Below are 17,887 nucleotides of genomic sequence, written 5' to 3'. Positions count from 1 at the left end.
AAAAAAAAAGAAAAAAAAAGAAGGGGAAGGGCGTGGAATAGTGAAACATCAATATCTGACAAAATAAAAAAAAATTTACATACTCAATATCTTTTACACTCCGAACGTCTTAAAAAAAAAAAAAAACATGCTATTCTATTTGATTGGGCTAAACCTCATTGCCTTTAATGTCTCCGCCACCTCCCACAATACATCCTACATTATTCTTAGTTGTTTTCCTTCATGTAGAATGAACCTACAAGGCAAGAAAGGGTTTATTTTAATTCCGATATTTTGGTCCCATTGACTTGCATTGGGATCGGGTATCGGTATCGGCGATATCCGATATTTTTTGAATATCGGCCGATCCTATCCGATACCGATACTTTCCGATATCGGAAGGTATCGCTCAACACTATTTAATAGGACTCCATCTGCATCCTGGGGGACACATATTGACCCTCGCATATGATCCCCCTCACTGCCTCGCAACATATACTGCTACCTACTCCATGTTGGGAGATCTAATAATGGTTTACTTAATATATTTGTTAGAGACCTATACTTTTTTCATGATCTCTGACCCTCTTGTTACCTTAATATACATGTCTTTTTATTGTAGACACCATATGTCTTGTTTTATGTGCGTGTGTAGCCCTAAGTCCTTACCTGTACCCATTACTATATTGTGGATTTGCAGCATACTGATATCCTGTGCCATCACTATTGGCTGTTTTATTATATTTTGTTTGCCATTGCTTTTGTAATTTTTCTGTAATAAACTATTTTACATTTTTTTTATAAAACTAAATCTTCTCTGGACTCCTAGTCTCTTATAGATCACACATCTAGGTGGAGTGTCTATAATGATTTGCTTTTTTGGTTACTTATAGACACATTGTCATAATAATTTGACATCCCATTAAATTATATTTTTGGTTTGGATGATATCGATTATGTCCTTGTACACAGTCTGACACTGTCCAATTAGTGCTGACATAAGCAGACTCTGTAGGGACACACCCTTTTGAAAAGTGGAAAGAGTAACACCTAGTTGCCAATTTTTACTTAATTTCCAAGTTCTAAGAAAATATGTCAAATTGAGATTTCATGAGGCATGCAAGTAGTTAATGAAATGGACATGTCCTGAGAGCATTCTGGTTCTCCTTATAGGGACTCTCACAATAGGTTCATGCTGCGCGAACCACAGATAGCAGGAATTCGACACTGACCTCGTTATTGCAGCCATGTATAGTTTTCTCTGTTACTATGCTGCTTTTCAGAAAAAAAATACTTGATGCCGGATGGAGACTTTTTTCTTTTATTCTTTCAACAATGACAAGAAACCGGTAGCCATTGAAAATAGGAATGCAGCTTGTAGAAGCTGGCACCGGCAGTCACTGGTACCCAAGGGCTTGGCGTGTGTGAATGCAATGCCATCTAATGAGGGATAATTGGAAAACCATTTGTCAGTGGGACAGTTACATGTTCACACATAAGTCTTTGCCGAAATTTATGCAACTGTAAATTGGTTCTACCTGAATGGTGTTGCTTCTTCAGTGTGTGCATGGATTTCCTATTTAGATGAATGGGAGAGTAATAAGAATGTGTGCAACAAATCTGCCAAGGGTTAACTTATCCTTATGAGGAAGCCATTCTCCCCCCCCCCCCCCCCCTCAGTAAATGCACTGATCTGGAGATCTAATGATTGATTAGGTAGCATTTTTATGCTTTAACTTCCATGATACAGGAGTTTCTCTATGGAGATGGATTGTATTTAATCATTACTTTGCAGTGCTCCAGGAATGAACCTGCCAACATGATTCTCCGCAGATGGCAGCATATGCCAAGTGAAATCTTCATGGCACGTCACTTCCTATCTGTCTTAGATTGCCTCGTTCTCCAGCCCTCCGCTGCCGTAGCACAATCACAATATCAAATTTTCTAGCTTTACAATTTTTAACTACATAATGAACCACCAGGCCGGCAAATTTGTAGCAAATAGATAATAAAAGTTATGTAATTTACTAATTAAATGTAATTTAAAATTGAACAAAGCTCCCTAGCAGGGCTACACGCACACAATCCTACGTGCGCTTCTCAGCTATATTTTGTCAGTTTTGCCTTATTTTTAGCTTCGTTGCCCTGAGACAGACGCAGCACTCCCCTCTAGATGAGTGTAATCTGTGCTAAATCTGCATCTTCTATTAAAGAACGGTCAGTGGATAAGTTACAATGGTAAACATTTGGCTAATGCTTTGAACTTCCCCCCCACCCCACCCCCCCAAAAAAAAAAAAAATTAAAAAAGTGAAAAAAATAGGGTTATTTTTGAAGAATTTATCTAAGCGCGGATCTTCATCAAAATCTGCTCTAAGGATATGTGAGCACATCGTCTTTTTTTCAGGCGGAAAAAATTGATCCTAAGAAGATTGAACATATGCATTTTTGTGTAAAAACATTGCAAATTTAGCCGATTCGGATTTCTAAAAACACCAAGTGGTTAAAAGAAGTGACATGTTCATTCTTCTGGTGTTTTCTGCTCGGAAGGCACTCTGTACTTTGCAATACAAGTCAATGGGAAATCTCAAAAGATGTCTGGACGTCTTTTAGAACACTTTGCCATTGTTTGTGCCAAAAAAAGCTAATGGTTTCTTTATTAATCAATAGAGTAAAAAAAGACAGTAGTAAAGCAACAGTGAAAAAGAAATGAGAAGGGGTTACATCAAAATACAAATATCAGTTACAGTAAACAAACTTAACAATGGCAGACTGATACAGAGGGAAGAGGACCCTGCCCTTGTGGGCTTACATTCTACAGAATTATGGGGAAGGAGACAGTAGGTCAGGAGTTGCAGTAGCTCTGATGGTGTTGAGGTGGCCACGTAGTCATTTACAGGTTGAAGGATTTTTTTAAGAGATGGGTTTTCAGGTTCCGTTTTAAGAATCCAAATGGGGTGGATAATTGGACGTGTTGAGGCGTGGAATTCCAGAGGATGGGGGATATTCGGGAGAAATCTTGGGGGTGATTTGGGTGAGGAGTGAATAAGTGTGGAGGAGAGAAGGAGGTCTTGGGAGGACCGGATATTACGTGAGGGAAGATATTGGGAGATTAGTTCAGAAATATACGGAGGAGAAAGGTTATGGATGGCTTTGTAGGTCAGTGTTGGTAGTTTAAATTGGACATAATTCCATGTCAATCTGTATGTTATTGGACATGGAATTATAAAAAATCCTTCAGCACATGCTGTAGTAACATGACACCTGGCCAGCTTCAAAGGGATTCACTTCCCCCCCCCCCAGCTAGCTGGTATGCAGCCTTCTACAGGAAGACCCCCTGTGGATCCAAGCCATGTGGCCTGAGTCCTTTGTTCAGCCAGATAGGATTTCATAAAGGAGTTATGGAAATACTATACACTCTAGCTGTACATCATATATATTTACGAGATTCCCAGACAGGGGCAGTCTGTCTGGTTCTTAATTCGTTCTAACAAGCACGGGAAGGGAGATACATAGACCAGCCACTAGCAGCTAGCTGGCAAAATTGTGTTTAGTCTCTATCAGTAGGAAGGGCCCGGTCGAATCCAATGACAGAACCGCTGCTGTAGGACTGCCCAGAAATGAGTTATTATCTTTCCTAGGTTTTCCATCGGTTATGCTGCACCTGTGTAGTCTCCATCTTAACCACATGGGTCCACTGCATCCTGATAGTGCATTTGTTTAGAGGCCTAGGCAGGTAAGCATGTCTGCCTCATTTTGCTGTTTTTTCTAATTTTTGGAGGATCTCTGAATCCTCTTCTTGTGCTCTTGCTGTTTAGAATTAGGACTCGTAAGCGTGGGGACCCTTGACGCGGGTTACGAGCTTGCGTATTTTGGCCAAAGTATAAACTAATACCTCACAAAAAAAATTTTATATATTTTTTTGTGTTTTTTGCACTTTTTTTCGGGGTGCAGTTGGACCCATTTTTGTCTTGTAAACTGTGGTGTCTGTTCACATGGGGTGCATTTGGATAGCGCTGGGCAGGCCCGCCTGATCTAATAGAAGGGTGTCACTACTAGGCCTGCCTGGATGCTGTGCATCTCCATTGTGTGAACATCGCCACATGCAAGTCTTTTATGTGCAGCAATGTGCCAAGCAGCCACCCCCTCCATTAGTTTGGTAGGTTGAGAGTGGCTGCCTCATCGGTTATGCTGCACCTGTGTAGTCTCCATCTTAACCACATGGGTCCACTGCATCCTGCCTCGTTTTGCTGTTTTTTCTAATTTTTGGAGGATCTCTGAATCCTCTTCTTGTGCTCTTGCTGGGATATTTATCTCCAAAACTCCAGAGGAAGGGATTTAGGTTCAGCCCAGAGATCGGTTTTCTGGCCCAATATAACCCTGTTAATGGACCAGGCGTATATCGAACAAGGAACTGGTGGCAGTCCTACCGGGCTGATAAGGTTCTGTTTCAATGGGCTAGTGAAAGGGTCTTCTCAGCCTGCCAAGGTTGTGGGCGAGTGTCGTGCCATGTCAGTAACACTGTGGGCCACCGTCTCACACCCTGTACCTCGCTGGGCCTGTGTGGACAGGGGAGTGGTCTGTTTAAAACTGTGCCAAGCTGACCTTGTTTGTCCCCAAGGGGTGCGGAACATCATGCTGGTACAAGTGGGGAGATCTTACTACGTGATCTCGCTGACATAATATGGACGTCAAACGGGGTGGTGAGGTGTGGCTCCTGCACATTTCGTCGCTCAAGTTAAATGTTTTTGTTACACATGTGGATTTAGCTTCCGATTTATTGCTGTTTTGCTTGCAGGTTTTTTTCAGTTGAGTTCAGTTCCCTCATGTCGAGGTATCCTCAGTTTCCAAAGGGGAGCGCAGTGCATCCAAATCCGTGGTGAATCCGCATATGTTATATGTGAATTTTATTATAGATTTTGCAGTTAAATCAGCACCGATTTTTTTTTTTTTTTTTTCCCCTTTTCCTTTTCCTCACTTCTCCGTTTTAAATCCCACAGCACAGCATGCTTATGTTTCCACACAAATTTGCATGATTTAGCTTCCGCTACTGTAATGTCCTGTCGATTTGCCTGCAAAATTGGCAGGTAAAATCGGCATGGGCTCCCTCCCCGGTAGATTTGCAGGCTGCCATTGTCTTCAGCTATTCTGATTGAGCAATGTGACAGTGTTGGGGCTGAGTACATGGTTATTTCCATACATAAACCATTACCTGCTGTTTGAAATTCACGCATAGAGAGTCCTGTCAGTCAAGCATAGCCAGGCGGGGAGAAGCTGGCTGGGACCCGTAACCTGTGAATAGTCAACTCCTCGTTCCCAGCTCCCTGATCAAAGCCTATTTCTGTGACACACCACAAAAATGCCAAATGGAGCCTGTGGTTTGTGGCAACACGAATCACCCAACTGGGTCTCTTTAACATGAAGAAAGACGGCAATGAGTCTTTTGCTAGAAATAGGCTGTAAAACTCATCAAGCTCTTGACACTTGTGCTGCGAAAGTGTTCTGCAAAGCAATTTTATTGAAATGTCCCAATGGGGTTTCATTACACACAACACATTGTATTTTAATACTATTTTAATATATTTGTCAGATCCTTTTATAATTGGACATTAGGTTTTAATTGTATGCAGTCCTGTCTCGTTCGTGCAATGATATCTGAGAACCTCACCAAAATGAGGAGTCGTACTGCATTTAATAAGAAGGAGCAAGCACTGAAAGTAATTTTGAATCATGCCACTTGAAAAGCATTTCTTATGGTTTCACCATTGCAATTATCTGTCAAAAACTTTGTTCAATTAAAGCTTATTCTTTGTAACTGTCTCGTCAAGATTATTCTTAACGGCTTGTGATATCTTTGGTTGAGGTTAATAAAAGATGAATCATTATTTTTTAAATTATTGAATAGCTTTTTATGCTTTGATTTATACACTTTGCGCTGACACTAGGGTCTCAATTAGTGATGAGCGAGTGTACTAGTTGCTCGGGTTTTCTGGAGCACGCTCGGGTGACCTCCGAATATTTGACTGCACGGAGATTTAGTTTTCATAACGGCAGCTGAATGATTTACAGCTACTAGCCTGCTTGATTACATGTGGGGATTCCCTAGCAACCAGGCAACCCCCACATGTACTCAGCCTGGCTAGTAGCTGTAAATCATTCAGCTGCCAGGATGAAAACGAAATCTCCGAGCAGACATAAATACTCGGAGGTCACCCGAGCGTGCTCCAGAAAACCCGAGCAACTAGTACACTCCCTCATCACTAGTCTCAATCACTTTTTTTTTTGGAAACCGAGATGATACAGGATAGATTAAGATGGCAATCTATTCAGATAGATGGTCATAGTAATCTTCTTACAGTATGTTTTCACAAACAATACGGCCTACGTGCCTTTAAACTATATATATATATATATATATATATATATATATATATACTAGATTGTGGCCCGATTCTAACGCATCGGGTATTCTAGAATATGCATGTCCCCATAGTATATGGACACTGATGATTCCAGAATTCGCGGCAGACTGTGCCCGTCGCTGATTGGTCGAGGCAACCTTTATGACATCGTCGCCATGGCAACCATTATGACATCTACGTCGATACTGTGCCCGTTGCTGATTGGGACGCGGGATGTCTACGTCCTTTATGACATCATCGTCGCTGTGCCCGTCGCTGCCTCGACCAATCAGAGACGTGGGATTTCCAGGACAGACAGAAAGACAGACAGACAGACAGACGGAAAAACCCTTAGACAATTATATATATAGATATATATATATATATACAGTGGGGCAAAAAAGTATTTAGTCAGTCAGCAATAGTGCAAGTTCCACCACTTAAAAAGATGAGAGGCGTCTGTAATTTACATCATAGGTAGACCTCAACTATGGGAGACAAACTGAGAAAAAAAAATCCAGAAAATCACATTGTCTGTTTTTTTTAACATTTTATTTGCATATTATGGTGGAAAATAAGTATTTGGTCAGAAACAAAATTTCATCTCAATACTTTGTAATATATCCTTTGTTGGCAATGACAGAGGTCAAACGTTTTCTGTAAGTCTTCACAAGGTTGCCACACACTGTTGTTGGTATCTGGGCCCATTCCTCCATGCAGATCTCCTCTAGAGCAGTGATGTTTTTGGCTTTTCGCTTGGCAACACGGACTTTCAACTCCCTCCAAAGGTTTTCTATAGGGTTGAGATCTGGAGACTGGCTAGGCCACTCCAGGACCTTGAAATGCTTCTTACGAAGCCACTCCTTCGTTGCCCTGGCGGTGTGCTTTGGATCATTGTCATGTTGAAAGACCCAGCCACGTTTCATCTTCAATGCCCTTGCTGATGGAAGGAGGTTTGCACTAAAAATCTCACGATACATGGCCCCATTCATTCTTTCATGTACCCGGATCAGTCGTCCTGGCCCCTTTGCAGAGAAACAGCCCCAAAGCATGATGTTTCCACCACCATGCTTTACAGTAGGTATGGTGTTTGATGGATGCAACTCTGTATTCTTTTTCCTCCAAACACGACAAGTTGTGTTTCTACCAAACAGTTCCAGTTTGGTTTCATCAGACCATAGGACATTCTCCCAAAACTCCTCTGGATCATCCAAATGCTCTCTAGCAAACTTCAGACGGGCCCGGACATGTACTGGCTTAAGCAGTGGGACACGTCTGGCACTGCAGGATCTGAGTCCATGGTGGCATAGTGTGTTACTTATGGTAGGCCTTGTTACATTGGTCCCAGCTCTCTGCAGTTCATTCACTAGGTCCCCCCGCGTGGTTCTGGGATTTTTGCTCACCGTTCTTGTGATCATTCTGACCCCACGGGGTGGGATTTTGCGTGGAGCCCCAGATCGAGGGAGATTATCAGTGGTCTTGTATGTCTTCCATTTTCTAATTATTGCTCCCACTGTTGATTTCTTCACTCCAGGCTGGTTGGCTATTGCAGATTCAGTCTTCCCAGCCTGGTGCAGGGCTACAATTTTGTTTCTGGTGTCCTTTGACAGCTCTTTGGTCTTCACCATAGTGGAGTTTGGAGTCAGACTGTTTGAGGGTGTGCACAGGTGTCTTTTTATACTGATAACAAGTTTAAACAGGTGCCATTACTACAGGTAATGAGTGGAGGAAAGAGGAGACTCTTAAAGAAGAAGTTACAGGTCTGTGAGAGCCAGAAATCTTGATTGTTTGTTTCTGACCAAATACTTATTTTCCACCATAATATGCAAAAAAAATGATAAAAAAACAGACAATGTGATTTTCTGGATTTTTTTTTCTCAGTTTGTCTCCCATAGTTGAGGTCTACCTATGATGTAAATTACAGACGCCTCTCATCTTTTTAAGTGGTGGAACTTGCACTATTGCTGACTGACTAAATACTTTTTTGCCCCACTGTATATAATCTACTATATAATTGTCTAAGGGTCACTTGCGTCTTTCTGTCTGTCCTTCTGTCTGTCTGTCACGGATATTCATTGGTCGCGGCCTCTGTCTGTCATGGAAATCCAGACAGCCACGACCAATCAGCGACGGGCACAGTCCGGCGGCAACATGGCCGCTCCTTCCTCCCCGCAGTCAGTGCCCGCTCCGTACTCCCCTCCAGTCAGCGCTCACACAGGGTTAATGGCAGCATTGACCGCGGTGTAACGCACTCGGTTAATGCTGCTATTAACCCTGTGTGACCAACTTTTTACTATTCATGCTGCCTATGCAGCATCAATAGTAAAAATATCTAATGTTAAAAATAATTTTAAAAAATCGTTATATACTCACTGTCCGTCGGCCCCCCGGATCAGGAACCAGCCTTTCCCGCTCCTCGCGACGCCCCGGTGACTGCTACAAGACCGCTACGTCATCATCTCGTGAGACCGCAATGCATTCTTCAGACCGGAGCGTGCGAGGAGCGTCGGTAACTGCTTCGATCCGGGGGCCAACGGAGGGTGAGTATATCACTATTTTTTATTTTAATTCTTTTTCTAACAGGGATATGGTGCCCACATTGCTATATACTGCGTGGGCTGTGCAATACATTACTTAGGCTGGGCAATATACTACGTGGGCTGGGCAATATACTACGTGGGCTTTGTTATATACTACGAGGGCTGTGCAACAATATACGCTGTGCAATGTACTGCACAGGCTGTGCAATGTACTTCGTGGGCTGTGCAATATAGTACGCAGGCTGTGCAATATAGTACGCGGGCTGTGCAATGTATTACGCGGGTTGTGCAATGTACTACGTGGGCTGTGCAATATACTGTGTGAGCTGTGCTATACACTACGTGGCCTGTTATACACTACGTGGCCTGTGTTATACACTACGTGGCCTGTGTTATACACTATGTGGCCTGTGCTATACACTATGTGGCCTGTGTTATATACTGCGTGCGTGCTACTGCGCGGGCTGTGCAATATACTACGCGGGCTGTGCAATATACTACGCGGGCTGTGCAATATACTACGCGGGCTGTGCAATATACTACGCAGGCTGTGCAATATACTACACGGGCTGTGCAATATACTACGCAGGCTGTGCTATATACTCCATGGGCTGTGCTATATACTACGTGGCTGTGCAATATACTACGTGGCTCAAGTGCTATTCTGATTTTTTTATTTTTATTCAAATGTAAAATCTGATTTTTAAGACTCAATTCTATAAATTGGACCTATTGTGTTTCCCCAAAAATATCTACCCCCGGCATAAGCCTTACCAGGATTTTACAGGATTTTTGGAGTTTGCTTGAAATATAAGCCTTACTTAAAAATTAAGCCCTGGATACAGTTAGGATATTTTTCAGTGACCATGATGTCACCAAAGTTCCTTTAACTGTGGGAGTCTAGAGTCTTGGTTGGTATGTACAGTGTGTGTATATATACACATATATGTGCAGCGTGTATACATGTGTATGTGCAGTGTGTTTATATACATGTCTGTCTGTTTATACATCTGTATGTGCAGCGTGTGTGTATACATGTGTATACATGTGTATATACATGTGTCTGTATACATGTATACGTATATAGGTGCAGCATGTGTGTATATACATGTCTGTTTACACATGTATATGTGCAATGTGTGTGTATATGTGTGTGCGTGTAGACATGTGTATGTGCACTGTGCAGAGGTGTATCTAGGGTTTCTGGCACTCGGGGTAAGAATTAATTTTGACGCCCCTCCCCCCCCACCAAGGACATATACGATTTTCACACTTAGCCATGTACCATGGAGCTCCTCTCCCTAATGCTCTCAATGATCAGTGAAAAACTGAGAGAAGCAGAAGAGAAGCTCCTTGTCACAGGACCACAAGTATGAAAGTCGCATATGAGTGAAGTGTCCCTGTGACGACTACTGGAACCTACATCGCAGGCAACCGAATTCTCACAACTCATGCACTGCACACTTTTAGGATTCTCCCTTGCCGGTGGACAGTCATGTCAGCACAAGCATGTTATTTGTATACCTCTGGCCACATTCTGACTAGACGTGCCCGGCCTCACTCAGTTCATTTTCATTGAGTGAGGCCACACATGTCTAGTCAGCATGTGACAACATGTATATAAATCGCCAGCACGAGAGAATCCTGACAGCGTGCAGGGTGCACTGTGAGAAGTCAGAAGTGTGCAGTCACAAAGAATAACTGCAGACTCATTACAAACCTCGACATCCCCTTTAAAGCTCCTAACATAAATAAAAACATGAGTTAGTTGGCATCACACATAACATTTACATCCAGGTACCTTATAGATTGTCATCTCTGGAGTCATTCTCCTTCTTTTCTTCATCTTGTCCAGACCCCATGATGAGTTTTCTCATCCACCGCTCGTCGCTGCAGATTTCCATCTTCTCCGCTCTTTTGCAGAATATCTCCACATGATGCCCTTAAAGATACAAGTGTCATTAAAATGTTCCTGAATAAAAAATTGCCCCTCACTATATTGTCTGCACAAAATATGACCCCCACACTGTCCCTCTTATGGTACATGCTCTTCACACTGACCTCTCCTTTCCATACCGGCCCCCTCTTCACACTGTCCTCTCATACTGTGTCCCCCCCCCTATAGGGCCCAGTATTTATACTGTACTCTCTCATCACACTCCCCCTCCTTGGTATACTGTCCCCTCCTGGCTGTGCCCTCACACTGTCCCTCCATGCTACACCCCCACTATTCAGTTTTTATTCTGTGCCCACTCACTTTTGTCCCCCCATACTGTCTCCTCACACTATTCCCCTCCCTCCTCATACTGTCTCCTCTCACATCCCCCTGTTCACCATACTGTCTCCTCATATATTTACCCCCTCACTTTCTATGCTACCTGCTCACCTAACTCTCCATACTGTGTCTGCACACATCCCATTACCCTCATTCCCCGTACTCTGTCCATTTACATTTTTCACATCGCTACTCATACTGTGCCCTCATTCTCCCATATTGTTTCCTCATACATGCCATCAATTCCCCCATACTGTTTCCTCATGCATGCCCCCATTCCCCCATACTGTTTCCTCATACATGCCCCCAATTCCCCCCCAACTGTTTCCTCATACATGCCCCCCATTCCCTAATACTGTTTCCTCATACATGCCCTCATTCCCCAATACTGTTTCCTCATACATGCCGCCAATTCCCCCATATTGTTTCCTCATACATGCCCCCCATTCCCCTGTACTCTTTCCTCATATATGCCCATATCTCCCCTTTTGCTCTTCATTTTGTGTCCTCAAATCTCCCTCACACATTAAATCCCCCATCCCCACTCCAAATCTCACCCCACACATAATAAATTCCCCATCCCCAAATTCTCCCCACATATAATAAATCCCCCTATCCCCACTCAAATTGTCCACACACATATTATTGTCCTCTACCCCACCCCATCATTGCTCTTTTCACCACCTCCATCATTGCCTTCTCCATCACGCCCATCATAGCCCATTTCACCACCTCCAGCATTTCCTCCCCCAATCCCATGATTGCCCTTTCCACCACATCCATCATTTCCTCCTCCGCCACCATCCCCATCCTTGCCCATTCCACCACTTCTATCATTTCCTCCTCCCCCACCATCCCCATCCTTGCCCATTCTACCACTTCCATCATTTCCTCCTCCCCCACCATCCCCATCCTTGCCCATTCCACCACTTCCATCATTTCCTCCTCCCCCACCATCCCCATCCTTGCCCATTCCACCACTTCCATCATTTCCTCCTCCCCCACCATCCCCATCCTTGCCCATTCCACCACTTCCATCATTTCCTCCTCCCCCACATCCCCATCCTTGCCCATTCCACCACTTCTATCATTTCCTCCTCCACCACCATCCCCATCCTTGCCCATTCCACCACTTCTATCATTTCCTCCTCCACCACCATCCCCATCCTTGCCCATTTCACCACTTCCATCATTTCCTCCTCCCCCACCATCCCCATCCTTGCCCATTCCACCACTTCCATCATTTCCTCTTCCCCCACATCCCCATCCTTGCCCATTCCACCACTTCTATCATTTCCTCCTCCACCAGCATCCCCATCATTGCCCTCTCCCCGTCAGCCCCATCATTGCCCTCTCCTCTCCCACCATCTCCATCATTGCCCATTCCACCACTTCCATCATTTCCTCCTCCCCCACATCCCCATCCTTGCCCATTCCACCACTTCTATCATTTCCTCCTCCACCAGCATCCCCATCATTGCCCTCTCCCCGTCAGCCCCATCATTGCCCTCTCCTCCCCCACCATCTCCATCATTGCCCATTCCACCACTTCCATCATTTCCTCCTCCCCCACATCCCCATCCTTGCCCATTCCACCACTTCTATCATTTCCTCCTCCACCACCATCCCCATCATTGCCCTCTCCTCCCTCACATCCCCATCATTGCCCGTAGCTCTCCCTGTCAGCCCCATCATTGCCCTCTCCTCCCCCTACACACACACCATTTATTTTTCTGCACATTCCCCTGCAGCGCGCCGCACACACACACACACACCTCTCACCTCATCCAGCGGCGCGTCTGTGTGAGAGGAAGCGCGGGCAGGAAGACAGATCGCTGCAGCTCCGCTGCTATTTTCTTTTGTAGGCAGCGGAGCTGCAGGGATTTCTCCCTGCCTGCCGCAGCCACCCTGCAGGGGCACCCCTCCCACCTCCGCACATGTTGGGAGCCGGCGCTCTGCAGCTTCTCTGTGCCGGCTGTCAGCTTGACAGTCGGCACAGAGAACAGCTGACTCCCAGACCGGGGGCAGCAGAATGCAGCCGCCAGGGAAGACACTGCGGACCGCCACATTAGGTGGCCCGACTGCGCCTCCCTGCCGACTGCGCCCGGGGCACATGCCCCGGCTGCCCCCCCTAGATACGCCACTGGCACTGTGTGTGTGATGGCATGATTATATTTGAATAAATGTTGACTTTTTGTTCAAGAATAAATGTGGATTGTTGTTCATAAACAAAAAAATAAAGCATCCCCTGAAAATGAGCCATAACCCCCCTTTTTGGAGCAAAAAATATCAGATCCAGTCTTATTTTCAGGAAAACATGTTATTTAACCCTTACTCATTATATGTCTGTCTGTTTATAGTTTCTGTAGCAGGCTACAGCACAAACTTTATTTGCAGATCAAAGGTTCACATTTACGGACTGAGAGTTTGGACCTCTTTGCTGTAAATTGTGTAGCTGACAGATTATATCCAAAATGTTCATTTATTCTGGGAAATTTAGATTAATTTAATATTTTGTTTTTTTTATTAGAGGTTAAATGGTGCTTCCTGAAAACACAAGCTATATCTTCTCCACAGGATAGGGAATAATTTGCTGATTGCTGGGTGTACATCCACTGGGATCCTTAGTGATCCCTAGGTTGAATCTCTGGAGCCCCCAAGAACAGGTCTCTGGAGATCCATTTTGAATGGAATAGAGGTGCGCATGTTCAGGCATTACTTCATTGAGACTGCCATGTACAGTGTTTGTCGGTTTCCAGCAGTTTCAGATAATTAATGAAGTGTTCAAACCTCCGCTACATTCAAGATTGGGTGGAGGGTCCCGATATTGGGGCTCCAGAGCCTCAAACTTGGGATCATTGTCTCACCAGTGATTCACATGTTTTTTTTTGTGGGGAGGAATAACCCTTTAAGGACATTCTAGTCATTCTGACCAACCTAAAAGCAATACTTACAAACATAGTAGGAAAGGGCTTGGAAGCACGACACATGTTCAGCTACCCCTGCTGGACAGAAGTGGTGACCAGTCTCTTGGCAACGAGTTGTAAGTAATCAAATGAAAAAAGAGCAGACGTCGCTTTTAAATACAGAATAAATTGTAATGGAATGGTGCTTGTTCTAGCAAACTATACCTAATCATGTCCATCATAATAGATGAAAATAACACAAAAAATGCAACTTATTATAACCCCTTCTTCTTTGTTTTCCAGAGCCTGGATAAGACGGTGAAAGATGAAGCCTTCTGTATTCTTCACCTTTTTTATTTGGACGGCTGTTAATGCAGATGTAAAGCTGGTGTCCAAAAGAAACTCTGGTAAGATGGAGTATTTACTTATCTAAATATGTTATGGTTAATGACCAGCACTTTTTGACAACGAGTTATTTTATACCAGAAAGAAAAACATGTTTTTGATATTTGCTCAAAAAACTGAATGTTGAACATTAACTCTATGTAAAAAATTAAAGCCTATGGAAAGCGTGCATGTTGTGGTACCAAAACACATGTACGGCAACATGAAGGGGAAAACCCGAAAAGGGCTTGTTCCCTGAAAAATGCTTATTCGAAAAATGTCAAAAAAGGGTTCTTTGCATCAATGGATGGAAAATACAAGAAGTTGTTCTTTTTATTTTTGAAACATTACCTTAATAACCTAGTAAATTGCTTCCATATTACTATTAGATGAATGACAATACCTAATCTGTCATTGACATTTGTATTTTTAGAAGAAGTTCCTTTTTTACATGAAGCTATTTAACAAAATGATACTATGTTCCAGCGTGTGAATTCATATGACTTCTGAAATGTTATATAGAAGTCTAGAACTGAGTGATTTTGTAATTCCATCACTGGATTTTAGTGCCCGTTATCTCTAACCTAACAAGTCATTAATTAAATTAAAGAATCAAGTGTTGGTTGCTGGTGACAGTGACCAGTCTTAAAAAGTATCTGAAAATGTAGAAAAAACGCAATAGCACTCACCAATCTTAGCAGTTCAAACGTCCTTTATTGGAACATGCAGCAAGGAATCTTCACGGCTCAAGGGAGGGAGTGAGAACAGGAGTGCGACAGACAAGACGACGGCCGTTTCGCGCTGACACAAAGCGCTTCCCCGGATCTTGCTGCATGTTCCAATAAAGGACGTTTGAACTGCTAAGATTGGTGAGTGCTATTGCGTTTTTTCTACATTTTCTGGTTCATATGTATACTTTGTTCTACGCAAGCACCTCCTTTCACCTGGTCGGACTACCTATCGTGTTGGATTTTCCACATTGAGCGTATAATCTCTGGATATTTGAGCTGTGCTGCTTGCTTTTCTTCTTTTTTCTTTCTTAAAAAGTATCTGCTACAATTTTTGCCCACTTTCTTTGCTTTTATTATAAATGTTTGCATGGTGTTTTGGCAGCAGTTCAAATTTGTCTTGTCTTTAAATGAATATTACATCACCTATGAAACATTTAGCACCTTAAAGACTCACTAAACTTTTTTCGTGTAATTATTTATCAGTCTATATCCTATTTTAGCTCCTTCTCTCCCGAACACTATGCTGAACTGCTGTTTTTACTGCCTCGTTCAAACTCCCTATTGGCTTTAGCTGCTGCTTAGAAAAAATCCATACTTTATTGAGTTGGGGACCTGCGCTTGGAATCTATACTTTTTTCACAATCCATGTTGGGAGCTTAACCTTTTTGACTATAGGTAAAATATGCGGAGAGTCTGACAGGATAAGGCATGTACTCCAATTGTAAAATCGGAGCGTAGGTCTTTTCCTGTCTTTGCTTCTCTGTTCCTTTTCCCCATACTCAGAAAGGGAATCTCCTGAACACAGATTGTAAAGATAAAAAAGTATAGATTCTAAGCTCAGGTCCCCAACATACAGTATGGATTCTTTCGGAGCAGTAGCTAAAGTCGAAAGGACGTTTGAATGGGGCAGTTAAAACCGTCCTGAGCATTGTATTTGGAAGAGAAAGATCCAAAATAAAGCTATGACCTATATTACATATATTCATAACTTTGCAAAAGCTAATCAATAATTAAAGTTTATTTACTCTGTAAGTCAGCCTTCAATATCTTTATTATTCATTAGATTGGAATGTTTATTATGATGCTTAAAATGAAGACTCTCCATTAAACTGTCTTATACCTAGTACAGTACATATGTCTAGATCGGTGTTTCCCAAATGCCGTCCTCATGGCCTCAACACCTCATGTTTCAGGATTTCCTTAGAATTGCACAGGTGAGAGAACCTGTGTCAGTTTCTGGTGCCTTAATAATAATTCCATCACCTGTTTAATACTAAGGAAATGCTGAAATCATGATATGTTGGGGGCCGTGAGAACTTGAGATTGGATGGCATTGGTCTACAGCAGTGTTCCCCAACTCCGGTCCTCAAGAGCCACCAACAGGTCATGTTTTGAGTATTTCCTTAGTATTGCACAGGTCATTGAATGCTTGCCTGTCCAGGTGATGCAATTATCACTTGTGCAATACTAAGGAAATCCTGAAAACATGACCTGTTGGTGGCTCTTGAGGACCGGACTTGGGGAACACTGGTCTGGAGGATGACGCGCAAATCCTCTTTTGGTCCATCGAGCTGTAGGTCCTGCGCTGTACATAAAAGTATTAATACCTTTGCAATATATTTTCACTACTATTTTTGCTTTTTTTTGTATTTCCATTTTTTATGTCCAAATTGCTGAAAGGAAACCAGCAACATGCAGGCTATTTTAACAGATCAGACTATGGCTTAATTTTAGTATAATTCATGTGAATACACCGGACAATTGATCTCTTTAACAAACAAATATTTCATTCTCATTTGAACCCAAACCTCAATATTTTGTAGGTGATTGTATCAGTCAACAAAAACTTATTGCTCGTTCCTGTATAGTATACCAAGATTTATTTTATACTCAGCAGAATACAATTGAGAAAAATATAACCTATACTTTTTTTTAATTGATATAATTAGTCATAATTAAGTAAAAGCGGAAAAATAAAAAAATATCTATCTAATTTATAGTGATTGGTTTCTAGATTTGTCTGGGCAGTGTAAGAGCTTCACTGTAAAGTTGGTCTGATAGATGCATTGCTATATATCCACTTTTTTTTAATTCAAGTCTCATGAATAAACTGATCCGGGGATGTAAAATGCTTCACGTTAGAAGTCATGAAAGCTCTTTTTTATTGCTGTCAGATTGTTAGCGTTCCTGCTGATGGAAATGGGAACGCATAACTATGCCCCACATGGTGGAAAAAGCCTCTGTAATATGAAGTATAGAGGGTTGTCTGTGTCTTAGTGACTGTAAAGTGAAAGTATTGATTGGGTTTATTTCTTCCTGATATAGCACCTGATTGTTATCCTTTTACCTTTTAACTAAGTCGCCAAAGCTCCACTTCACTTTCATGCTAGCTGTGTTACGCTGCACTCTGCTACACAATGAGACACCTGAGAGGCTTTGCTTGGTCTTGATATTGATTGAGAATTATATTGATGGCTGGTTATTTTTACACTCCACAGATTGGAACATTGCATTGGAGAGATTCACATCATAAAAGCGAAATCATGGAGCGTGCATAGATAGGTTCACAGTGCTTCAGACCCTGTAGTCGAATGCTTCCTGACAGCTGACCTATATTACACTGTTCCTCAACCTTTGCAATCTCTGCTCTTGTTCTATAAAAAAAAAATCTTA

General features: G+C 42.7%; 1 protein-coding gene across 1 annotated transcript in view; it reads left to right on the top strand.

The window, feature by feature from the left end:
* IL1RAPL2 (interleukin 1 receptor accessory protein like 2) overlaps positions 1–17,887 on the top strand; it is a 1,239,912-nt gene that overhangs the window by 95,786 nt on the left and 1,126,239 nt on the right. Inside the window, exon 2 of the mRNA XM_069747077.1 lies at positions 14,403–14,506. Coding sequence (XP_069603178.1) covers positions 14,425–14,506 — 82 coding nt within the window. The 5' untranslated portion in view covers positions 14,403–14,424. The remainder of the gene's footprint in view (positions 1–14,402; positions 14,507–17,887) is intronic.

Source organism: Ranitomeya imitator, chromosome 2 (genome assembly GCF_032444005.1).
Source record: "Ranitomeya imitator isolate aRanImi1 chromosome 2, aRanImi1.pri, whole genome shotgun sequence".
NCBI lineage: Eukaryota > Metazoa > Chordata > Amphibia > Anura > Dendrobatidae > Ranitomeya > Ranitomeya imitator.
Note: the sequence above shows the minus strand (reverse complement) of the source record. Positions and strands in the feature narration are given on the sequence as shown.